Source organism: Panthera uncia (genome assembly GCF_023721935.1).
Source record: "Panthera uncia isolate 11264 chromosome B3 unlocalized genomic scaffold, Puncia_PCG_1.0 HiC_scaffold_1, whole genome shotgun sequence".
Lineage (NCBI taxonomy): Eukaryota > Metazoa > Chordata > Mammalia > Carnivora > Felidae > Panthera > Panthera uncia.
In genome coordinates, this window is record NW_026057582.1 from 106,646,187 (window position 1) to 106,672,302 (window position 26,116).

Below are 26,116 nucleotides of genomic sequence, written 5' to 3' on the forward strand. Positions count from 1 at the left end.
AAGGTCCATCCATGTTGTAGCAAATTTGCTACAACATGGATGGACCTTCAGGGCATTATGTTAAGTGAGATAAGCCAGACAAAGACAAATACTGTATGATATCACTTATATATGGAATCTAAAAAAGCTGAGGTCAGAAACAGAGTAGAATAGTGGTTATCGGGCTGGGAAGCAGGGGCATTGCACAGATATTGTTAAAGGGTACAAACTTACAACAAGTAGATAAATAGGTTCTGGTAATCTAATGCACAGCATAGTGATTATAATGAATGATACCGTTTTATATAGTTCAAAACTGCTAAGAGACTAGGTCTTAAATGTCCTCACCACAAAAAGAAATGATAATTGTAGGATGTGACAGAAGTGTTAGCTAAGGCTAAAGTGGTAATCATATCACAATATATAAATGTATCATATCAAGGCATGGTATACCTTAAACAGTGTTCTATGTAAATTATATCTCAATTAACAACAACAACCCTGTCCTAGACCATATATACTCCATATTCAGGAGACAGCTTTTCCAAATGTGCTTCTCACAATGTTTGATGGTAGCTCTGGATTTCAATTCCAATCAGTCTTAGTGGTCTTGGTGTAGTAGGTTTCTTTGTTGCTAAAATAAAATGCTATTTCTTTTTTCCCAATTCAAATTTTATAGGACAGAAAAGGAACTGTTTTTATATTATATGAACACCTGAAGAGAGACAAGTTGGGAATGTTGTGAGTACAAAGTGTGTCTACGAGATGTAATAAGCTAAGAAAATAGACTGTGACAACCAATAAGAACGATACTTCTCATGCATTTTAATCAGCATGCTGATTTACTGGAAGTCTATCTTGTTTTATTTAGATCTTCAACTATTTCATATAATGACTCTAGATATGTCAGTGGGGGTTCATAACAATAACTGATTAATTATCCAAAATTGATGGGAAAGAGGCTAGTTCCAACAACACATTACGTTCAAACACATACACATCTAAGGCACAGTGAATCTGATGAGGAACCAGCTCAGACATCCGTATTGTAGGAGGGCAGTTGTCATTCTGGCTTGCTTAGAGAAGTGTTCTGGTGACTTGGCAAGATGCTCCCCAGAAAGGCAGGATCCATAGCCCCTCCTCAGCTCCCGTTTCAGCTCTGCTACAATCTTCTCAACATGGATGTTATGAAGAATCTTGCTAGCACCACTCAGGAGGCTGCTCTGTTTCCTATTTCCTGCAAATTTCTCTCCAGCATACTTTGGAGAGCTAACAAATTTGTCTTCTGATCTAGGATTCATGCTTTAGAGACACAATCTTATCATATCTTGTGTGTGTGTATATATATATATATATATATATATATATATATCTTATCATATATACAAGATATACCATATCTTGTGTGTGTGTGTATATATATATATACACACACACACACACAATCTTTTCATATCTTGGAATATGGCCATTTGATACCTCTAAGTTATCCTAACTTAATTGGGAAACTGTCCCTGTATTTCTCTTCCTTGTGACTTCTACCTTGGTGTAGACATTGTGGCCTCAAATTGAAACACATGTACACACTAAGATCTGGTCTCATGAAAAACCAAATAATAGACAATTCTTCTAGTAAGCATCAATGTCCTGAGCAGCCTCAGTTCCCCCTAGGTGCTTAGTCCCCTGGAAACTGGTCCCAACAGCTGCACACTGAAACAGGCAAAGATGTGCACAGGACAGCTCTCAACTCCCCTTTCCAAAGTATGGTCCTTTGTTTTACCACAGCAATGTCAGTTACAACAGGCCATCATCAGTGCAATGACACTCAATGTCACTGATCCCTTTGAACACATGCAAATGTTTTGATTTCCTCCCCTTTGGAGCCAGAATGTGGCTAACAATTTAATCTAGTGTTTACAGTCTTAAACACCTCTCTTCACTTGGGTGGAGAGCTTGCTGGCTTAGTCGTCCCCTCCAGTACCCATCTTTCCCCAAGGTCCCATAAACATGTAAAATTCACTGGGTCATGTTAGAAGAGTCCCTTCACTGTTTATTTTAGGCTCTCTTCCCCACTCTTTTGTTATACTTTCAGGAGAGCAACAGGAATGAGACATAACACCCCAACAAGTATTCATTCACCTTATCTGCCTGGATGTTCGTGTCCAGGAGGAGAATAGAGCCAGGGACACCTCTGTACATGTGCAGGGAAGGAGCTACCCTCTGCTTTCCAGGTGCCTAGAGATCATACCAAGGAGCAACCAGCTCACAGCATTAGGAAAGGTCACCTACAGAGTGAAAGGGCATCCAGAGGGCTGGTTGGCAAGGAGCACAACCACAGGAGCTCAAAGAGGACGCTGCTCTTCTTACAGACCCAGGCCAGCAAGGGGGCAGCATAAAGAAGGCCTGTTGGCAGGTGGTAGAGCCCAGCAGAGGCTGACAGGCAGGAGCAGGACTTGCGTCCTACAATTGACATGATGAAACAGGGATAGTGTTAATAGGGCAGAGGCAGAGTTTCTGCAGTATGGACCACAGGAAGACTTATCCACATGGGTACTTCGGCACAGAGGAACCAAGCAAGAGGACAGCATCAGGGAATCGAGGAGACAGAAAAGACTAATGTGAAAAAGGAAACCCCCAATCATCAAACTGATCAAGCAGCAGGGCTGGTTTGATGCTGAAGCCCACAGAATGAATAATGTAGACTGGTGACCAAGAGGAGCTCACCCAGCTATGCCTATACCTGCTCCTGAGACTTCAGGCAGGGATGCCTTGATGGGCGGGCTAGCTTTGGTGGTGGAAATAGTCCTACTGGTGTAGATGGTATTACTACTCACATATCCTACAGAAAGGACACTGATGATTGACATGCGCCTCCTGAAGACTCTAGAGCCTTGTCCACTGCTTCCTATCTTATCTTTCTCATCCCTTCCTGTAGCCATAGAACCAGAGAATGTTGGAGCAAAGAAGGACCCTGGGAATTAACTGACTCTCATAGTGTACAAAGGAAATGGGGGCATTGAGTAGGGATGTGGTTTGCCAACATCACACAGTAGTTGTGTCTCATGACTCTGAATCTAGTGTGCTTTTCCCATATAGTATGGCTGCCTTGTATAGAGAACCCTATTATGGAAAAGAGATTCTCAGCCTACTGTGAACTGCATCACTACCTGTGCAATTTTGCACCAAGTTTGTTAATTTCCTTTTTGAGTATTAGGTAGGATTCAAGATTATCCCTGAAATTCTCACTTGCATGCAGCTGCGCTTTCTTGAATGTGCCATAAAAGGACGGAATTATAGTTAGTACAGCAGAAATTGCACTGACATGTAGTCATGGAGGTTGAGAAAGATGATTTAATAAACAATGGCCAGGAGACATTGTTTTTGAGAATTCATATGGAAAAAGGAAAGATGAGCAAACACATCTTTGTGTTGTTTTTGTTGATTTTCTCTGAAGCTTTAAGGAGAGGCTTTTCATGAGATGCCTGGGCTTTGTTTGGCTTTGTTGCCATCAGTTCACATCAGGCGAAGAACATTAATCAGCCACCTGTTTAGGAAAGAGGAGGGCTCCCAGGGGGATGACCTTACAGGCCAGAATTTGGTGGTTTGGCTTTGCCAGGATAACTTCACATTGACTCCATTTATACTAGTATATTTCTGGGAATAGCAGAATTCAAGAAGAACTTTCAAGGAAGGAAAATGAAGGAAATTCTAGAAATGAATTAATAGAGGTTAATTCCTAGGGACCATGGACCCCAGAAGCCTAAGAAGGGATGATGAGAGGGGCATTAATCCATATATGTGGACCCAGCTTCATACACACACACACACACACACACACACACACACTATAATATTTTAAAGTATGGGTCTCAATCTTTAGTATATATAAGAATCATCTGGGGTTCTCAGTGAAACTATACATTCCTGGGTTCCAAACCCAAAATTTCTGATTTTGTTGATCTGAAGTGGGCCCAGGAATCTGTTTTAAGAAGCAGCCAGGGTCTAATACCTACTGACTCTGTGGCAATGAAATACAAATCACTTTTATTTATTTATTTTTAAATGTTTATTTATTTATTTTTGAGAGAGAGAGAGCAAGTAGGGAGGGGAAGGAGGAGAGAGAGAGACAGGAAATCTGAAGCAGGCTCTGCACTTCAGCACAGAGCCCGAACGGGGCTTGAACTCACAAACCATGAGATCATGGCCTGAGCTGAAGTTGGAAGCTTGACTGACTGAGCCACCCAGGTGCCCCAAGTACAAATCACTTTTAAAAATTATTGACTCTGGGGCCCCTGGCTGGCTCAGTCAGTAGAGCAGTGACTCTTGATCTCAGGCGGGGTCATGAGTTCGAGCCCCACATTGGGTATGAAGCCTACTTAAAATAAAATTTTAAAAAAATTGCTTTAATAAACAAAAATAAAAATTACTGACTCTGACATTGTCTTTGACTATTATAAAAGAAGAGATAGATACTAAAGTTCAGTAACTATGAGGGGTAAGGGTCCTTGGCTTTGGGGACTGTAACTCCAAAAGTTTGGAAGCATTAATCCAGTCAAAGTCCTTCATTTCAGAAAAAAAGAAGTAACTTCCTCCCAAAGTCACATAGCCAGTGGCAGGACAAATGGTCTACTGTCCTGGGGCCTGGGAAGCTTTCTGCTCCCAGCCTGACCCATGGGAAAGCCCAATCAGGCTGGAAGGCAGCCATTCCAAAAATGTTTAAGCCTTGCACTCTAGGATGACTTATTTTACAGGTAACAATTGGGAAGGAAGTAACCTAAAGTTCTTTGCAGTTGCCTGAAGTATCTTTGGTATCCTACCCTCAGGACCGAACAATTCTTAAAAATCAATCCATTCATTTCATCCGTTTTTCTCCTTTGATACAGAAAGTTCACAAAGTAACTAGAAGAAATAACCTGAAGTTTCGTTTCTAAGTTAAAATTTACAACAGTCTAGTTGTTTGAGAATATTCACTGACCATAGGACGGTATGCAGCTTGTCTCTGAAATCTTCTTCAAGTGTGTGTTCGGTTTTATAAAGATGCCTGTTCAGGAATGGGGCACATTCTCCTAGGAACATGGATGGAGCACACTCATACATAGCAGTAATTGCTTGCATACATAAAATAGAAAATAACTCCCAGACAAAAGTCTCTAGAATACTGAGGTGCAAACAGCTCTGTAGACAAAGACATTGTTAGGTATGAATTATACTTAGCAGCAATTCTTTTAAACTGATTTCAACAATTTTTTAAGTGAGCTAATACTACTTTCCTAGCTCAGTGGTAGCCTTTCGCTAGAAATGACTGAAGCTATTCTTATATTCTGCTAAGTTGATTAATAAAAAAAATATTTATTGCACAAATCCTCTTTGTTGACAAGTTAAAATGGAGCCTCATCTCTCATATCTCCCTGAAGATTGCCACCTTGTGAGATTGAAAATACTCATTAAATTCCATCACCAGACAGGCACAAATGAGAGGGTGATTGTTTTTAAGCTTGTGAGGGGAATCGTTGGTAAACTCATTTGTTTGGATATCATTAACAGAACAATCGGTGAGGATCTCCAGGGGGTCCTCATGACCTTTGCTCGAAATCTCTTCATCATCCATCAAGAAATATCAGCACCTAATATGCAAGGCGAGACCAATTTTAAGGTGAGGTGTTAATTAACTAACGATTCTGGTTAATTTCTATACAAGGACTGAAAATACCTCATGCTGTATTGTAAACAAGTGCTAAACCATTTTTTTTTTATTGTGAAGCAGTACATATCTTATAATGTACAGGGTCAATATTATAAGGTTCCCACTGAACCTGTTAGTTAAATTTAATAGTCTGAAATTTTTTCTTTGAAATATAGTAGACTTGTTCTAAGTTGCTGCCATTACCAAACCCAGTTTACATGACAACAGGGCTTTCTGATATGGGAGGTGAAACTGAAGTGTCACAATGGAACCAAAACGGAGACTGTCACAACCAAAAATCCTGAATGGAATCTACTTACATTTCAGAAAATGCAATGTCTGGCCAAGGGTTCCTGGGGAATCCACCTATGTAGACCAGAGAAGTTCTGAGACCTCAGGAAGGATAAAGTGTCGTAGAGAGAAACAAAAAAAAGCCCTTGGCATACACATGGGTCATTTACTCCACTGTTTCTCCAAAGTGGAGCAGATATTTCATCACTAACCTTTTTGAAGGTGCCAGATGGCCTTTAAAGATGTTGGTCCAGGGGCGCCTGGGTGGCGCAGTCGGTTAAGCGTCCGGCTTCAGCCAGGTCACGATCTCGCGGTCTGTGAGTTCGAGCCCCGCGTCAGGCTCTGGGCTGATGGCTCGGAGCCTGGAGCCTGTTTCCGATTCTGTGTCTCCCTCTCTCTCTGCCCCTCCCCCGTTCATGCTCTGTCTCTCTCTGTCCCAAAAATAAATAAAAAACGTTGAAAAAAAAAAATTAAAAAAAAAAAAAAAGATGTTGGTCCAGAAAGCTACTTGTATGTAATTGCTTAGAAGTCTCCAAACTGGAGAAACAGGTACAAGAGCAAGAAAACGGAGGAAGATCCACACAAGAGTTTCCGAAACACTGGCAGAGCAGAGATAAACACTTCGTATTGATCACCAAGATCTGCGTCTGATTCCCCGCATGGGCCTTCATCATGATTGAACAAACAGGTCAAGTAACTCAGAGGACTCAATCGGAAACCACATGTGATCCTTCTCTTAAATGGAAAGCCCAACAAAAGCTTGTTGTAAAGATGTAAATTTTGAGTGTTTTTTTCCTTGCATTAGAGCCTGTTCTAATAACAGTAATAATGATGATAATTCCTCTTCAATATGATTTTATGAGTTGGAAGAATGACCATTGCTTTTCCCACAACATGACTGAGAAGACTCAGTGAAAATTAGGCCCAGGGTTGCATCAACTTTCACTGGTCCAAAAGGACCTAGCTCTTCATTTATATTCTAAGTTACTGTCAACTAGTATCATTTCATCAGTTACTGCCATGTGCAAAATCCTGAGCAATTTAGTCTGCGTGAGCATGGTCAGTTTAGTCTGTCCAAAAATAATAATCAGTGCTACAGACTGAATTATGTCCTCCCAAAATTCAGATGTTGAAACCTTAACCCCCAATGCGATGGTATATGGAGAAGGGGCCTTTGAGGGGTATTATGTTTAAATGGGGTCAAGAGGTTAGGGTTCTCTGGATGTGAGTAGTGCCCTTATGAGAGACAAGAGAGTCTGTTTGCTCTCTTGCTTTGTCTCTGCTCCCCAACCACCCTAAGAGAATACAGCAAGAAGGGATGGTTGCCTGCAAGCCAGGAAGAGAGTTCTTACCAGGAATTAAATTCGCTGGCATCTTGACCTTGTACTTCCCAGACTCCAGAACCATAAGAAACAAGTTTTTGTGGTTTAAGCCACCAAGTCTCTGGTTATTTTGTTATAGCAGCCTGGGAAGACTAAGACCACACAGACTTGGTAAACCCTGAGCTTGACAAAATGAAGGCTATTTCTCTGTTGTTTACCTGACTTTCAAAATCATCAAAAGTCAGATATTCTCAAGTAGCTTTTAAATATTTCATGGTTTCTAGTCTTCTCAGGTGAGTCAGTGTTATCTTGATTTTTTTTTACTCTCACCAAAAGGTCCAAAGGCAATAAATCTGAATAAAATAAAAATAATAACAAAAACCTGAAAGTGGAATAGATTCATTTTTGGTAATATTTTCTACCACCCTAGCGACATTCTAATAAGTATTTTCAGTTTATAAACAAGGATTTACAAAGACTGAATAAAAATGGAAGGTGGTGCAGATAAAGCATTTAACAAAATATAATACCATTTCCTCATAAAAACACTCAGCCTAGGAGTAAAAGGAAACTTCCTCAACCTGTTAAGGGTATTAGGAAAAACCCACAGCTAACATCATAGTTGATGGTATAAGACTGAAAGTTTTCCCCCTAAGATCAGGAGCAAGATGTCTGCTCTCACCACTTCTATTCATCACCATATTACCCTATTCTAGAAAGGGCAATTCACCAAGAAAAAGAAATAAAAGGCATCCAGATTTTAAAGAAAGAAGTAAAATTATCTCTATTCTTCAATAACATGATCTTGTATGTAGGAAATCCTGAAGAACCCAGAAACAACCTGTTAGAGCTAATACACTTAAATTCAAGAAGGACCCAAGGATCAGTAGTATACAGACATCAATTACATTTCCATATACTAGAAATAAAAAATACAAAAATATCTTTTAATTTTTTTAAGTTTATTTATTTATCTTCAGAGACAGAGAGAAAGAGAGCGAGCAGGGGAGGGGCAGAGAGAGAGGGAGAGAGAGAATCCCAAGCAGGCTCCGTGCTGTCAGCACAGAGCCCAATGTGGGGCTTGAACTCATGAACCATGAGATCATGACCCGAGCTGAAACCAAGAGTCAGACACTTAACCAACTGAACCACCCAAGTGCCCCCAAAATTATTTTTTAATTCCATTTACAATAGCATCAAAAAGAATAAAATACTTACGAATAAATTTAACATAAGAAGTACAAGATCTGTCCATCATAAAAGAAAGAAGACCTAAATAAATGGAAAGATACTCCATGTGTTCATGGAGTAGAAAACTTAATACTGTTAAGATGCCAGTACTCCCCAGATTGATCTACAGATTCAGTGGAAGTCCTAGAACTTCCTAGCTGGCTTTATTGCAGAAATTTTTAAGATATTCCTAAATTTCCTGTGAAAATGCAAAGGATACAGAATAGTCAAAACAATCTTGAAAGAGACGAACAAAGAAGAAAGTTGCTTCTCAACTTGAAAACTTAACTACAAAGCTACAGTATTCAAGACAGTGTGGTACTGGCATAAGAATACACATAGATCAATGGAATAAACTTGAGAGTCCAAACTAAACCTGTACATCTATAGTCAATCGATTTTTAACAAGAATGACAAAATAATTCTTTTTAACAAATGGTACTGGAGAATACAGATACCCACATACAAATCAAGTTGTACCTCTATTACAAAGCATACACAAAAACTAAATAAAAATGGATCAAAGACCTAAATGTAAAAGCTACAATGATAAACCTCTTAAAATAAAACACAGGTATAAATCTTCATGACCTTTTGGCTAGCAATGCCTTCTTAGATATGATACCTAAAGTGCAAGCAACCAAGTAAAAATAGGTATTAGATAAAATGGAGTATTATTCAGCCATAACAAGGAAATGCAGTTCCGATCCATGCTACAACACGAATGAACCTTGAAAAGATTATGCTAAGTGAAGAAAGCCAGACACAAAGGCCACACATTATAGGATTCCATTTATATGAAATGTCCAGAGTGGGCCAATCCATAGAGACAGAAAGTAGATTCGTGGTTGTCAGGAGCTAGGGAGGGGGGAAAATGAGGAATGGCTGCTAATGGGCACAGAGTTTCTATTCAGGGTGATGAAAATGTTTTGGAATTACATAGTAATGATGGTTCCTTCTGAGTATACTAAAAATCACTGAGTTGAGCTCTTTATAAGGGTGAATTTTATGGTATGTGAATACTACCTCAATGAAAAAATGGGGGAAACAGGTGGGGGGCATTTTTCTGCCCAATGGAAATAAACACTATCAGCCTACTAGCCCTCATTTTAGGATGACTAGACCAGTGCTTCTCAAATTATCTGTACTGAAGTTTTGTTTTTTCCAACTTACCATGGATCAGTACTTCTGTAAAATACAACAAAAATGAATTACTAGAAAAATGAAATAAAAAAAATTAAAGATGTATAAAATAGAAGTCCCTTTTTTCCCCATTAGATTTAGCAGCCATAAAAATTTCTATGATGGTTTCCAAGTTCTTACTCTCATATTTTTTACTTATTTCAAGACTGATGACACAATTTGTAGATAGGTGCTCATTGACAGGAACGTTTTGAGTTTAACCAGTCTAAATTATACTCAAGTCAAAAAGGAACAAATAATTGGATGGGAGAAAGAGTTGTAAGGGGTCTTTAAGTAATGAATATTTGGGGCGCCTGGGTGGCTCAGTCGGTTAAGCGTCTGACTTCGGCTCAGGTCATGATCTCACGGTCCATGAGTTAGAGCCCCGCGTCGGGCTCTGTGCTGACAGCTCGGAGCCTGGAGCCTGTTTCGGATTCTTTGTCTCCCTCTCTCTCTGCCCCTCCCCTGTTCATGCTCTGTCTCTCTCTGTCTCAAAGATAAATAAATGTTAAAAAAAATTAAGTAATGAATATTATTTTTATTGCTCATTTACAGACCGCCATTGATGACATTGAAGCCATTCTAGGAGTAACAGAGGAAAACAAAATGAGATTTGAAGAACTCAAACAGTCCATAGATGCTAAAAACCCCTCTAAACCTGATAAATGAATGATCCTGGAATATATTGCTGATTTTAGATTTTAATCCAGAATTGAAAAAAGGCAACATTCTTTTTGCTGTGACGAATAAAAGTGGGGAGCTGAGTTAGTTTGCTTTGTTCGCTAGGAGGTGTAGTAGAACAGATTATAATGTAATGCTCCTTTAAAAAAATTATTTACTAAGTGATCTTAGTTTACTTACTAAACTAAAACCTATTTGTGCTTTTACTTGAGAGTGTTGAACAATCTCTTCTTCTGTCTGAATTCAGTAAGGAATATTCTAACAAGAAAGTTACAAGTCTTCCTGACAACACTTCGGGATCTACCTCTTTATAAACTTCAGGATTATGGAGCTTTTGTTTATCCTTTATAGAGTTTTGCCCTCCTATTTCTAACAGCATTTTGTCTTCTACATTTAAAAAATTAAATAAAGGCTTAATCATTGCTATTTGGCAAAACACAAAGGTCTTTTTTTCCCCAAGAAAATTACATTTACATGGATTTTTTAAGCGACCCTTTATCATTCACTGTATTTTTTTTTGTACCTAGCCACTATTGTTTGTTGTTGCCATTTTTCAAAAAGTAAGGCAAGCCAACATCTAGTTAACCAAAGCATCAGAATTTATCTAGGTGGCAGTATCTGCTCTTAGTTTAATATATACTGTAATTCGAGCCCTCTAGCTTGAATGCACATTTGTAATCTCTAATTCTCCATTTAATACAGCAGTAGGATTTTTACAATAGTAATCCGACAGAACCTTTTGAAGTGCAAATTTTTAAAATATGCAGCGTTGACACTCTCTGCATTTGCTTCACAATCATTCAAATATTTCAGTTATCATCCAGGTTTACCAAAGGGTGAAATATGCAAGTCACAACACAAAATCAGACTTGTTTTAAAGAATAACCTTTACATCTTTAACAATATTCTAATGTATTGGGGAAACAAGGAGGTTTTTTTTTTATGTATGGAGTTTCGGTAACGTTTAACTGTGCCTTAGCCACAAGCTAAGAGCTTCTGCGGTAAAGTCAACATTTTTGTGTGTGTCAGCTTTTGATTTTGCTATAGTTGGAAATACATGAATTAGCCAGGCTTCCTGCCTGTGCTAGGTACAACGATGACCTCTTTTTCTTGCCAGATCATTCTAATCCATATGAGGGGCCCATTGTCCAGACACTTGACGGATAGGAAGTGCTACATGCCCATTAGTGTCTCGCCTCCATTGAAGCCAGAGCAACATAAGGTCCAAGAGACTCATTAGTTCACTGGCACAATCGTGTCCTGAGAGTAAATGAAACCCTCTGTCTCCTTATGGCTCTCATCTGCTCTGGACTTTAAAAGAAAACTGTCTCTGTTTTGTTCAGCACAGCAGTGGATCTTTCACATGGTGAGAACCCCTCTTAACAGTACAAAACTGTTTAATCTATCAGGGAAGTTTTGTATGTGAATTTTGATTAGCACTCTCAAGCCTCAAGCTGCTGGCAATAGTAAAATGAGTAAATGAGTTCACTCTCCTGTACCTTTTTTTTTTTTTTTTGTACCCACCGTGATTGGTTTTCTCAAACAATGCACTTTCCCTCCTTGCGTCTCTCATTAGCATACACCACAGAATGTCTATTTCCAAATTCAGGCCTCATATTCAGATTCAGGTCTTACTAGAAAATTACTGGAAGTAAGGTTCTCTACCTAAAAACCTACAGCTTCAAAACGAAAGGAGAAAATTTGGTATGATGAAACAATCACTTCAGGTAATTAAATGGAAGAAACCAGAGGACCAGATGAAATTAGTGAAATGTTTTAATTACAGAACATTTGGAAAGAAGCATAGTCCATTATCTTTGAGCACATATATGTAGCAAAGATACTATGCTACTAGTAAACTAAGGTAAGCTTGGAAAAAAGTCACATGTACGTGTACATTGTTTCAAGTATCCTGAACATAAATTGAGATGAGTTACTGAGCTTTTACTATTCTACCTAAGGAAACGAAGTATTTGTCAATAAGAGGATGTCCCTTTACTTATTACCCATTTTCTATTGATTTTAAAGAAACCAAATAGATAATATTTAATGATAAACTGCTGTCTACTTACCTACCTTCCATAACCTACTTACATTTACCTTTAATGAACACTTATGGGCTAAGCGTGTAATGTACTAGAAACTCCACATACATTATTTTATTGCATCCTTCCAACAACCCCAAGTGGGTACAGGCTACTACTGCCCTCACTTGACAAATGAGGAAACAGATTTAGTGAGCGTATCTCAGTGCATTTCTCAAGACTAAATGAAATTGAGGATTTGCTCTTTTACCACAAATTCTGGCGTGTTGCGTAAAGTAGAAAGTTCAGATTCACTTGTCCCAGATCACACAAGGGACTTACACTTTTTTTTTATAACAAATCCTAGTGTTGCTTAAAGGACAGTTCAACTTACACTTACAGCTAAAAAATCAACTTGCACAATTCACAGCATCATGAGGCATCAGAATTATGTAATCAAAGAAGTCAAGAGAAGAGAATGTGGTGTCAATGGATCTGTGAGACTGGTGGAGGACTGATGATGCAAAGGTGCAGAAGGGTTTGGAAGCTGTGAAGTCGTGTTTGTTTGAAAATGCGTCTGAGGTCAAGAAACTAGGGAAGGGTTAAGAAAGGACTTCCAACAAGACAGTAACCTGGGAGGAGGTTAGGAGCATTATTTCAGCTCTATCATCCTAAGAATTGCAAGGATCCTATTGTTTGGGTATAAAAATATGATTTTATCATAAGTAATATATTAGTAACCATCTGATAGCTTTAACAATTAATAATCATTTGTATGCATCTGGCCCCTTTCTTCTAAGGGCTCAAAGCACTTTACATTTGTTATCTCATTAGTTCCCAACACTGTCCCTTTGGGGAAGGTAATAAGTATTTTAACATTTAAATGTTTATCTTTCAGAATTTGTCAGGCATACATTAATGATATTTCCAAAAATGTAAATGTTCATTAGTTTTATTTTACTGTTCCTCTGGCTTCAAGGTGCATAACAAATTTGTTCAACTCTTTAAATGTACTAATAGTAGTAAATCTCATCCAGAAAACTATAAATTGCCAGTGGAAGTTGGGGGTTGGAGAGTGAAGTATATGCTGCTTTTCTCACTGGAAAAAGTTTGGTCCACTTCATTGCAAATGCAGATGAAATGTGCCGTGGATCTCCCAAATCTTTTTTGTATCCCATTCTTCCCAAAAGGTGTGCCTCAGCAGGGTAAGGACTCTATCTATAAGCCTGAGCTAGACTGAGCTGCTAGGTAGATCTTTGTTTTACTGATGATTGTATCCAAGTGGAACAGAAACTGGATACATTCTATCAGGAGTTACATCCCAAAGAGTCACAGAAGAGTGAGGGTCAGAAACTTGTCTCTCCAGCCCTCACTTTCTCTGGGCTGATCACACCTTCCTCAATTTTCTAACCAGAAAAATGGCAGCTAGTAATACCTGCTCCTCAGGGAAGCAGTAGAGATTAATTGGCCAATGCTGGGAGAGTGTTTCCAAGATGAAGCGTTCTACATAAATGTTTAAGTATTATTATTGCACTGCTACTTCCAATGGAAGTTCTAACTTTGAAATGTGATTATACACTTTCCCAAAAAAACCCTTCATAACCACATATATAGGTTTATTTTTCACTCTAACAGTCTAACTCATGGTTGTGAAACTTTATTGCCCTTGATGGAGGACCCTGGCTTTTATTAGTTTTATACTGCTGGTTGCTGGGGTATTTATGTAAATGAGGGAAAGATACCAAGACAGTAAATAATAAGCATGTCCCTGCTGTTTAAAAATCTGTTGGTAGAAACAACTTTTGTTTGGTTATAAGAAGACCCTAAACATAGCACAGAAAATATATAGCTTCGGCATCTATGTATAAAATAGAATTTTGGGTTTAGGTATTTTTTTGACACTGGTTTTCTCCCCAAACATTTATTTGCCACTCTGTAAACATTTCGTTTTACCTCTATAGTTGCTACCACATGTGTCATATGCATGTGTGCGGGGAAAGAGAGAACAACCAGTAAAACTACATTTTAAGAATTTTTTTATTTAACAAAATGTTACAAAGTAGACCAAATAGCTAATTATAGCTCCCAGCAATAAAGGCCACACCCAAATTTATTGCAGTCACCTCATAACCAGGAATGTTATGATGAAATCATGGTCCCATAAACTTGACAACAAAACAGTAGAACTTCCATTGGTTGGAAAATGACTTCAAACTCAAATTCTCCTTCATTTAAAGATTCATTCTGCTTGGCTTCCCAGCAGAGAATACAAAATAACTTATTTTGCAGTCACTGAAACATTTTAAATGATCCCACAACACACAACTTCCAGGTTCCCTTCACAATGCCTTTCTACTCATCTTCTTTTTTATCTTTTATTTTTAATTTTTTTAATGTTTATTTTTGAGAGAGGAAAAACAGAGCGTGAGTGGGGTAGGGGCAGAGAGAGAGAGGGAGACACAGAATCCAAAGCAGCTTCTGGGCTCTGAGCTGTCAGCACAGAGCCTGATGTGGGGCTCGAACTCATGAACCGCGAGATCATGACCTGAGCCGGAGTCAGACACATAACCCACTGAGCCATCCAGGTGCCCCAATTTTTATGTTGAGTATCTATAGCCATGTTTCTAAGCCAAAAAATTAAATTCATTTGCAATAGTGAAAAATTAGAAAGGTCTAAACATTCAACAATAAGGTATTATCTTAAAATTATGTAATAGCTATATAAGGGACCTCTGTACAGCCATTTAAAAAATCATAGGTTACTATAAGTACTGTATGACCTAGCCATTCCACTCCTAATCACTTATTTATTCAAGAGGAAAAGTGTATGTTCATACAAAGACTTGTACATGAATCTTCATAGCAATTTTATTTCTAATAGCCCAAAAAACTGGAAACAACCTAAATGTCCATCAACATGTAGATGCATAAATTATGGGACATCCTTACAGCAGAATACTCAGCAATGAAAAGGAACAAGTTATTGATAAAATCAAAGACATGAACGAATCTTAATATAATCGTGCTGAATGGAAAAAATCCAGACAAAAAAGAGTACATACCATTTACATAACATTCTAAATAATTGCCTAGAAGTGGGAAGCTGGGGGGCAGGTGGTGGGGAGGAATAGAAAGATTGCAAAGGAACAGAAGGAACTCTGTTAGTAGTTTCACTAACAGAAACATAGTTTCACTATGTTGATTGTGAAAACTGTCTCTTGGATGTATACATATGTCAAGCTTACTAAACTGTACACCTTAAATATATGTGCACTGCTTGAATGTCAATTATACCTCAAAAAGCAGTTTTTTAAAAAAATCATGGATTAGGAGAACATAAGAGAATGCAATAATCTTTAATTATTCTTTTTTTGAGAGAGCGCAGGTGCGAGCGAGCGAGGGAGGGGCAGAAGGAGAGGGAGAAAGAGAACCTCAAGCAGGCTCCACAACCCAGCACAGAGCCCAACACAGGGCCCGATTTCACCACCATGAGATCACGACCCAAGCCAAAATGAAGAGTCAGATGCCCCACCAAATGAGCCAAATGACATTTAATTATTAAGAAGCATATTTTTAAACAGCATCAAGGCTAGGACTCCAGTTATAACTTTTTAAAAATGTGTACATGTGAATACACATGCACACTCATGACTCTAAGGAAGTCCCCCACCCCCCGCCCAATGTTAACAGTGGTTACTTCTTTTTTTTTTTCAAATTTTTAAATTGTGGTTTGTTAACATATAGTGTAATATTGGCTTCAGAAGTAGAATTTACTGATTCATCACTTATATACAGCACCCAGTGCTCATCACAAGTGTCCTCCTTAGTACCCATCACCCACTTGGCCCATCCCCCACCCACCTCCCTCCATCAACCCTCAGTTTGCTCTCTATAGTTAAGAGTCTCTTATGGTTTGCCTCCGTCTCCTTTTTTTTATTCCCATATGTTCACCTGTTTTGTTTCTTGAATTGCACATACGAGTGAAATCACAAGGTATTTGTCTTTCTCTGACTTATTTCACTTAACATAATACACTCTAGCTACATTCATGTTGTCGCAAATGGCAAGATTTCATTCTTTTGATGGCTGAGTAATATTCCATTGTATACATACACTGTTTCTTCTTTATCCATTCACCAATCAGTGGACATTTGGGCTCTTTCCATAGTTTGGCTATTGTTGATAATGCTGTTATAAACATCAAGGTGCATGTACCCCTTCAAATCTGTATTTTTTTATTAAATTTTTTTTCAAATGTTTTATTTTTGAGAGAGAGAGAAACAGAATATGAGTGGGGGAGGCGCAGGGAGAGGGAGACACAGAATCCGAATCAGACTCCAGGCTCTGAGCTGTCAGTACAGACCCTGATATGGGGCTCAAACTTGGGAACGGCAATATCATGACTTGAGCCAAAGCCGGACGCTCAACCAACTGAGCTACCCAGGCACCCCCAAATCTGTATTTTTGTATCCTTTGGGTAAATACCTAGTAATGCAATTCCTGGATCGGAGGGTAGTTCTATTTTTAACTTTTTGAGGAACCTCCATACTGTTCTCCAGAGTGGCTGCACCAGTTTGAATTCCCACCAACAGTGTAAGAAGGTTCCCCTTTCTCCGCACCATTGCCAACATCTGTTGTTTCCTGTATTGTTAATTTTAGCCATTCTGACAGGTGTGGGGTGGTTTCTCATCGTGAACAGCAGTTACTTCTTAATGGTAGAGTTTTCTTCTTTCTATTTCACAATGAACCTGTTTTCAATTAATGCAGCAAATGAAACAGAAATCTAATTTTGGGGAGTCTGGTAAAGAAAAATATATGAAAGTCTTCACTAGAAGTTCTATTATCAAAAGTGATAATGAGGGAGGGGTGCCTAGGTGGTTCAGTCAGTTGAGCCTCTGACTCTTGATTTTAGCTCAGGTTATGATCCCAGTGTTAAGAGATAGAGCCTCACATTGGGCTCCGAGCTGAGCATGGAGCCTGCTTAGGATTGTCTCTCCCTCCCTCTTCCCTGCTCGCTTACTCTCTCTTAAATTAAAAGAAAAAAAAAGTGATAATGAACTTAGGGACATGGAGTGGAAATGTCACAACCACCCTGCTGTTCAAGCTCCCAAAGCTGTCATCAGTTTCCCTAGCATCAAAGATTGAAAGTTTTATTCTAAGCTTAATACTCTTAGTCTGAATATTCTAGAATTCACACCAGACCATGACTTCAGTGCTGTATCTGCTCGTGCAAACAGAGATGCACGTAGGGCAAATGCTTCTGTTCACTGGCAAATATGTAGAGGGACACATAATGATTAGGTGACATTTTTAGTTTTTCTAAATGGTCATAGAATATACACAAGCACACACACGTGTGTGCACACAACATTTGCTTTAGATTTAAAGGTCTTGATGGGTTTTAGTTCCAGCTCTTTCCTTTATGGGCAAGTAACTTCTCTCCAGTCCTCAGTTTTCTGGTACGTAAAATAAGAAAATGGAACTGATATTTAAGCTTCCTGCCAGCTCTAATGATTTATGATTCTACCCCAACCATCATCAAAGTACCAAAAAGGTTAAAACCATATATGCCACACAAGGAAGTGACTTCTTTTAGCTTTATTCTTCCACTCATTGTAAATCATGGATGATAATATTTTGTAACTTTGTATAGCCTCTTAAGTTCCCTTATCTACTATCCAAAATGGCTGTGATTTTAAAAAGTTACAAAATATTTTATAATTTTAAGATAATTCCTTGAGATGCATGGGGCACCTGGGTGGCTCAGTTGGTTAAGTGTCCGACTTCGGCTCAGGTCATGATCTTGCGGTTCATGAGTTCAAGCCCTGCATTGGGCTCTATGCTGACAGCTCAGAGCATGGATGGAGCCTGCTTAAGATTCTGTGTGTCCCTGTCTCTCTCTCTCTGCCCCTCCCCTGCTCATGCTCTGTCTCTGTCTGTCAAAAATAAACATTACCAAAAAAATTAAAAAAGATAATTCTTTGAGATGCAGTTTTCTCTCAGAAGAACTTGTTTTGACTAAAGATAGTAGCAAGCCAAATATAACCTTTAGACTGGGATCATGTCTTTCATTCTTTGGGCTTTTACTTTTCTCGTACTCTCTTGGGTTTTGGTAATCACGTAAAGTAATGGAAACATTTTATTTTGAAAGCATCATACCTGAACTGCTGAAATGTGTACCTTTGGTACTAGAAGATTGTGGTGAAAATAGATGGGATAGAAATGAGAATCAAAGTTTTAAATGTGCATTTTTGTTTCTGTAAACCCAAAGCTCTCCTTTCTACATCTGGAGAGCAGCCTGCAGTACAGTCTCTGACATTTTCTTTAATTTGTATCTAAGCTCAGAAAGAGGTGGATGATACATTTTGCAACACTCCATTTTTCTGTATAGCAGGTGCAGTCCCTGGTGAGCTGCATAAATGAGACATAAACCCCTGAAACTAATTTTACCTGGCACCTTTAATCCCATATTTTACTGACCTAAAATACACTGTTTCCTAGGCCATGTCTGTAAGTGGTCCGGCCAGCCTTTCCAGGAAGTGTTCTGCCATCCATGTAGGAGAGCCAGAAAAAGGATGGGGAATTACGGTGATTCCGCATCCCTTTATGGAGCCCGCATTGATTGTTACGGCTAAAACACTTCTTTAAAGTTCATTGCCAGAGCAGAAATCTCTTGGCTTCCTTTATTCTCTCTACTAACTTAGATTCTTGGTACTAAAACCATGAATACAAAAACTTATAGATGACATAGGGTTTTAAAACTACTTACAAACATTTTTAAGATTACTTTGTCTTTTGGGGCACCTGGGTGGCTCAGTTAAGCATCTGACTCTTGACTTCGGGTCAGGTAACAATCTCATGGTTCTTGAGTTTGAGCCCTGCATCCGGCTCTGTGTCTGCTTGGGATTCTCTCTCTCTCTCTCTCTCTCTCTCTCTCTCTCTCTCTCAATCTGTCCCTCCCCTGTGTTCTCTCTCTCTCTGTCTCTAAATAAACAAATAAATAAATAAATAAATAAATAAATATTTTTAAAGATTACGTTGTCCTTCAGTACACCTGTAGAGTTTTAAATTTTTTCTAATTACAGAAACATGCCCATGATTAAAAAATCAAACATGATAACATAGCTTCTTAAAAAATAAATAATAAAAAAAAACAAAAACTTTTGAAAAACAGGAACATTCAGGGAAGAAATTTAAAAATCAATAATTATTTTGAAGAAGGTGGGGGCGGCTATCTGGCTCAGTTGTTGGAGCATGCGACTCTCCATCTCGGGGTTGTGAGTTTGAGCCCCATGTTGGGTGTAAAGATTACTTAAAAATAAAATCTTAAGGGCGCCTGGGTGACTCAGTTGGTTAGGCATTCGACTCTTGACTTCCGCTTGGGACATCATCTTGCAGTTAGTGAGTTCTAGCCCCACTGGCAGTGCAGAGCCTGCCTGGGATTCTGTTTCCCTCTCTCTCTCTGTGTCTCCCCTGCTTGCTCTCTATCTTTCAAAATAAATAAAAATAAACTTAAAAAATAAAATAAAATAAAAAATAAAATCTTTAAAAAGAATCAACAATTATTTCACCACCCAGAGAGAATTACTGTCAAAGCTGGGGGGTTTATCTGCTATTATTCCTACCTAGGGTCTCTGGATTTGCCATTCCTTCTTCCTGGCACACTCTTCTCCCAGAAGTCGGCCGGGCTCACTTACTCACTACATTCAGTCTCAACTGTCACTAGACCAGAGGGGTCCTCCCTCCTGTAGCACCCATCCTTACTCTCTATCCCCTTACTTTGCTTTTTCTTCAAAGCATTTAACAATATGTGGTATTACAAAATAGACTTATTTTATTTTTTACTATATGTCTAAGAGTGTAACTCCTAGAACAGTATACCTATCACAAGTAAGAGTTGCTTGATTAATACATATATTGCATTTGTTTTCTTATCATATATATATTGAGTTCCTATTATATAGAGTCTTTTAACTTTGTATGTATAATTTTTTTTTTAATTTTTTTTAACGGTTTTTTATTTTTTATTTTTGAGACAGAGCATGAATGGGGGAGGGGCAGAGAGAGAGGGAGACACAGAATCGGAAGCAGGCTCCAGGCTCTGAGCCATCAGCCCAGAGCCCGACGCAGGGCTCGAACTCACGGAGTGCGAGATCGTGACCTGAGCTGAAGTCGGACGCTTAACTGACCGAGCCACCCAGGCGCCCCTATGTATAATTTTTTAATGGGATCATATCAGATATACTGTTTTGAAGACTGTGCTTTTCACTTAGCGATAAATTATGCAGACACATCAGAAATTCTTATCCAATGCAATGTTAATAATGGCACAGAGGATGTTAATAATCCCCTATTGTTAGAGTGTGCATGGGCACTCTAATGTATTCTTCAAAATACATGTGAAGGTCAGCGAGGTAAGATCATTATTAATAATATTAACAATGCCTTATATTCACAGGTACTTTATAGTGTACAAACTATTTTCATATCTCATTTGAGCCTTACAATAAACACAAAGTAAACAGAGCAAAAACTCAAAAGAGGTTAAATAATTTCCCTAAAATAATAAAACCAGTAATAGGGAGTACAGACTCAAGCCTAGGTCTATCTGTCTCTGCAGTCTAGGCTTCTCACTGGATCTCATCATCCGTGGTTGACCCTGTCATTTTACAGATGAGCAATCCATGCTTAAAGACGGGAGTAGTGATATGCCCAGAATCACATAGCTTCTTCAAGAAGGAATACAGATAGAGTAGAATCTAGGACTCCTGACTCCCCATCCAAAGCTCTCTCAACTACACTATCTCTCAACTACATGCTGGCTCAATAAATTAGAAAAAAAAAATCCTAAATTGCTCCATAGTTAAATCAGCGAACAATACATGCTGTTATACTTCTCTGAAGATTACACAGTATATTTGCTTGGTGCTGAGAAGTGCCAACCTGATGACACTTGCAATCCTGAGCTTATTTGATGTGGTTGGGAAGCAAATGAGATTCCAGTGCCCCTGTTGCGCATAGGTGCTCAATGAGCATTTCCTGCATGGTGGGGAAGTGCCCTATATTTACAGTATTTGATCCAGTTTAACAGCAAGATCTAATGTTAACATTAGCCTTGTAAAAGTTTTCACCCTAGTTCACACAAAAACAAGATTCTGAGATTATGACTAGCAATTCTTCATGAGTTGATTTATCTGAATAAAACCTATAAGGTTTTGAACCATTAGGCATTCGATTTAGAAAAAAAAAAAATCTTAGCATACAGAAGAATAAACTGAAAAATGGAACAGATTTGTTTCTTATAATAATTATGAGCAATATCTCAAACTCAGCATCCTTAGACCATTGAGCTGTGTAGGATGAATGTGCTAATTAATCAATTACTACCCAACAATGTACCCTGTTTATTTACTGAAATGCACCAGAAACGTGTGCAGAACTGGTAATTATTAATCATCTTCAGTAACAAATATGACTCAAGTTCACCTTCATATAATTAATAGAGCATGTAGTTAGCTTTAACATCTTGCTTTATTAGAAATAGCAACAAGGAATTAAAACAAAAAAACAAAAAGACAAAAAAACAAAAAACCTGAACCACACGTTGTGGTTCACTGAAATGGTGGCTTGGACTAAATGTGCCTATTATCCATAGCAGTGTTATTATTCAGACCCATCCAAATTATGGCCAGATGCAAAGTTTTTAAAGCTAAACTTTTTAATTTGAATAAAACATTAAGACTTACCAAGAAGTTATAAAAACAGTCCAAAAAAATTCCATATATGCTTTATTCAGGGTCCCCGAGGAAAACCCACTTTTTAGAGCGTGATAACTAGCTTAGAGTTGGGATCTTTGTGTATGGTGCCCAAACTTCTTAGCAAATTTAAAATTCTCAAGATATTTTAAAATATCTCAATTTTAAAGATTTTTTAAACTGTATTTTGAATACACACAGTAATAGTTGTTTTATATAAATTTTGCAAATGATCTAGTTTTAAAAGTCATTTTTTTTAAATTATGTAGGCTCCCAAATTTCCTTTGAAACAGATAGACTTCTAGGCTAGCAGGGCCATATTTTAGAACTACAATGCTATTTCTTAATTATGCAACATTTAAGGGATGTTCACTTGTGTCAGCAACATTTATAGCTGAGTCTGGCAACACGTAACTCTTTTTAACTATGTTCAAGACATGAGGTTTTGAGTATTGCCAATGAAGTTTCAAAACCCAGCTCTATTACCTATCCGCTCAGTGAGTGTAATTAACTATTTCAACTTCTCTAACTTCTGACATTCAGAATGAGACAATAGGTGTAAACTACATAGCAGGAAGAAACACTCAGGAACTGGTAGATACTATTATGCTCCTATTATTACCCTCTGTGGCCACTTTTTCAGAGTTTTCTTGGATTGGGGCACCTGGGTGGCTCAGTCGGTTAAGCTTCAGACTTGATTTTGGCTCAGGTCATAATCTCACAGTTTGTGGGTTTGAGCCCCGCATCAGACCCTGTACAGACAGTGCGGACCCTGCTTTGAATTCTCTCTCTCCCTCTCTCTCTTCCCCTCCCTTGCTCATACTCTTTCTCTCTCTCAAAATAAATAAACTTAAAATTTTAATTATAAAAAAAAAAGAAAGTTTTATTGGACTAACATTTAATGTAATTGTACAGAAAATTAAAAACTTATCCCATCTGAAATACCAGCAGAACATCACTTTGAAATCTAAACTGACAAATCATAAATCAGTGGGTGGACTACTGTATTTCTATTATCAAATGATTCAAGGCCCCTTTAAATGGAAAGCCCCCTTAGGGCATCTCAGTATTTGTTTATAGATCATTAACTACTTGACAGTGAGACTGGGGAGGGGGCATAAAGACTTACAGCTAACGTGCTAAAAGCCACTGTGGATTGAAGATCAGCAGTAAAGCCACAACATCTTTGGAATTCAGTATGAAAATGCAATTTGTGCTACAAAAATGTCATATGCTTTCATGCCTGTATCTGTTTGTAAAACAAAGCTCACTTTACAAAGCTGGGAACATAACTATGACCCATATGACAAGGTAAATGTATTTGGCCATGTTTTCAAATGCTTCCCCAAACACTGACTACATAGGATTTGTAATATTAGAAACATGCCCATAAAATGGATTGTGTTATCTATTAGCATAAATCGCTATCTGGTTTCGAAAAGTCACCAATATGTCTCCTTGCCACCGGATTCTGGCATCGACAGCAGGAGAAGGAAATAGAAATGTTTTTCTAATGAAAAGCTCACAGAGTGTTGGAAGGTCAGAATTTTGATACTTGATTCTGATGTATGATCTTGGGTAAGTTTCTTACCTACTCTATAGTTTAATTTCTCTACCAAAATTAAAACTTTAATTAAATTCAAACCACTGACCCTACATATGATAATTATTTTCTCCATACACTAATTATATTCACTTTACTCACTTTTTTTTTTTTTTGGTCATTTTCTCAAGAAGTAGAGTACCAACCATATGCCAAGTTACTGTCCTAGGTGCTAGAATCAAAAAGGTTAACAAAATAGGCATTAAGTCCCTGGTTTTAGGAAGTTTCCAGTGGGGGTAGAGCTTGAGAGTACTTTAGACAAAACATGCAGTTTAGATGACATCTTTGTACCCTCTGTGTTCACAGTAACATGTTCTACCAGAGTAATGCTTCCTGCCACTCTTTGTAACAGCAGTCCTAGCTGCCAGCCAACTCCTTGGAGGCTTTCAGAACATCAATCAGTTCCACAGGACTCAAGATCTAGGTAAGAATACACAGTTTTTTCCTTTCCGAATGACTTCTGCTATAACTCAGTACTTCCATGAGGATAATTTTGCATAAAGCCAATGTATACTGTCCTTGCCAGGGCAGACACAAGGATACAGGAATGAAAAAAAAAAAAAAAAAGATACAGGAATGGAGCAGCAAGCAAAGTTTGCCACTAATGGGAGTGGGGAGAATTAATAAGTATTCATCCAGCTGTAGGGGTAACTCACACCACCTCCTCTGGTGCTGAGCTTGGCTTGGAGGGCTGAGCCATTAAGCAGATTTTGGGTTCCTAGGAGAGCGGGGTCAGTGGCTCTTTGGGGGTATCTGTTTTTAAGTTCCAAGGCATGCTGGAATACGAATCAGGGCAGCATCATCTCCCTAGTCCTTCTTTCCTTGAACCAAAAGTCCTCAAGCCTCAAACTGGAGTTTGTAAATGAACTCCTAAATGTGAACATTTATATCTCTTTTTCATAATTCCTTTATCTTTTACCAACTGGCTGACATATATCCCCAGTGTCTTGCCTATAATTCTCTCTGCCCTAAGAATAGCAGTGAATTAAAATCTGCATGCCTATCCTACTTCCTTTTAAATCACAACGTTAGAAAAATATAAGTAAATCATAATCTCACAGCAAGGTTGTAAAAACAACATAAGAATAAATATTCTATATATGTATGAGGTCACATATATATATGAGGTCTATATATGTTTGGGTCATGTCCACTATGTATGCTCTCTATATGTATTTCTTAATAAGCACTAACAATAGAATGTGTTAATATGTAATACCACCTGTAGAATTCATGATCTTTTTCAAGCTTTTTATCGAAGTATAATACATATACAGAAAAACGCACATACTATACATGTTCAGTTAGAAGAATTTTCACAAACTGACTACACTCATTTAACTAGAATCCAGATCAATCACATGTTCATCAATCACAACAAATGTAGCACTCTAGTGGGGATGTTGATAATAGGGGGAGGCCATGCATTTGGGGGGCAGAGGATACAGGAGAAATGTCTGTACTTCCCTCTTAATTGTTCTGTGCACCTAAAATTACTCTAAAACATGTCTTAAAAGAATAAATATAGAGATAAATAAAACAACAGAGTAACCCCAACACCCAAGAAGTCCCCTCATACTCCTTCTACTCACTGCCCACCCCCCTAGACCTTCACCCCTGCTAAGGGTGAACACTATCCTGCCTTCTAACAGCAAAGATGAATTCTGCCCAGTTTTTATACGTCATATAAATGAAAGCATATTATAAGTACTTTAGTGTCTGGCTTCTTTCACTCTTATGTTCATGAGATTCACACATGCTATGTGTGAATGGACTGTCATCGCTATATAGTATTCCATCAAATGAATACGCCACAATTCGTTTATCTACTCTACTATTTACAGTCATTTGAGTAATTTTCAGGTTGAATATTGCACACATGAACAGTGTTGCTATGAATATTCTACTACCTGTCTTTTGGAGAACATGTGCACATAATTTGTTATGGACCGAATGTTTGCATCTCCTTGAAATTCATATGTTGAAGCCCTAATACCTAATGTGACACTATCTGGAGATAGGGTCCCTCAGGAAGTGATGAAAGTTACACGAGGTCTTAAGTGTAGGACCCTCGTCTGATAGGGCTGGTGCTCTTATCAGAAGAGAAAGAGGCAGACAGAAGAACTAGCTCTCTATGCTATGGGAGGATATAGTAAGAAGGAGCTATAAGCCAGGACGGGAACTCTCTCCAAGAAGAACCCAATCCGCCAGCACCCTGATCATGGATTTCCCAGTCTCCAGAACTGTGAAAAACAAATTTCTGTTGTTTAGGCACCCAGTCTGTGGTATTTTGTCATGTATATGACAAATATATATACAAAATATATCCAAGATGGCCTGGCTGGGTCATAACATTGCATACAATG

The 26,116-nt window shown here is 38.3% G+C and overlaps 1 protein-coding gene across 2 annotated transcripts in view; it reads left to right on the plus strand.

Moving 5' to 3' along the window:
- IQCH (IQ motif containing H) overlaps window positions 1-10,451 on the plus strand; it is a 209,745-nt gene extending 199,294 nt beyond the window's left edge. For both annotated transcript variants that reach the window (XM_049613798.1, XM_049613799.1), the window contains 3 exons: window positions 659-720; window positions 5,524-5,632; window positions 10,243-10,451. In XM_049613798.1, coding sequence (XP_049469755.1) covers window positions 659-720; window positions 5,524-5,632; window positions 10,243-10,356 — 285 coding nt within the window. In that variant the 3' untranslated portion in view covers window positions 10,357-10,451. The remainder of the gene's footprint in view (window positions 1-658; window positions 721-5,523; window positions 5,633-10,242) is intronic.
- Window positions 10,452-26,116: the final 15,665 nt, after the last annotated feature.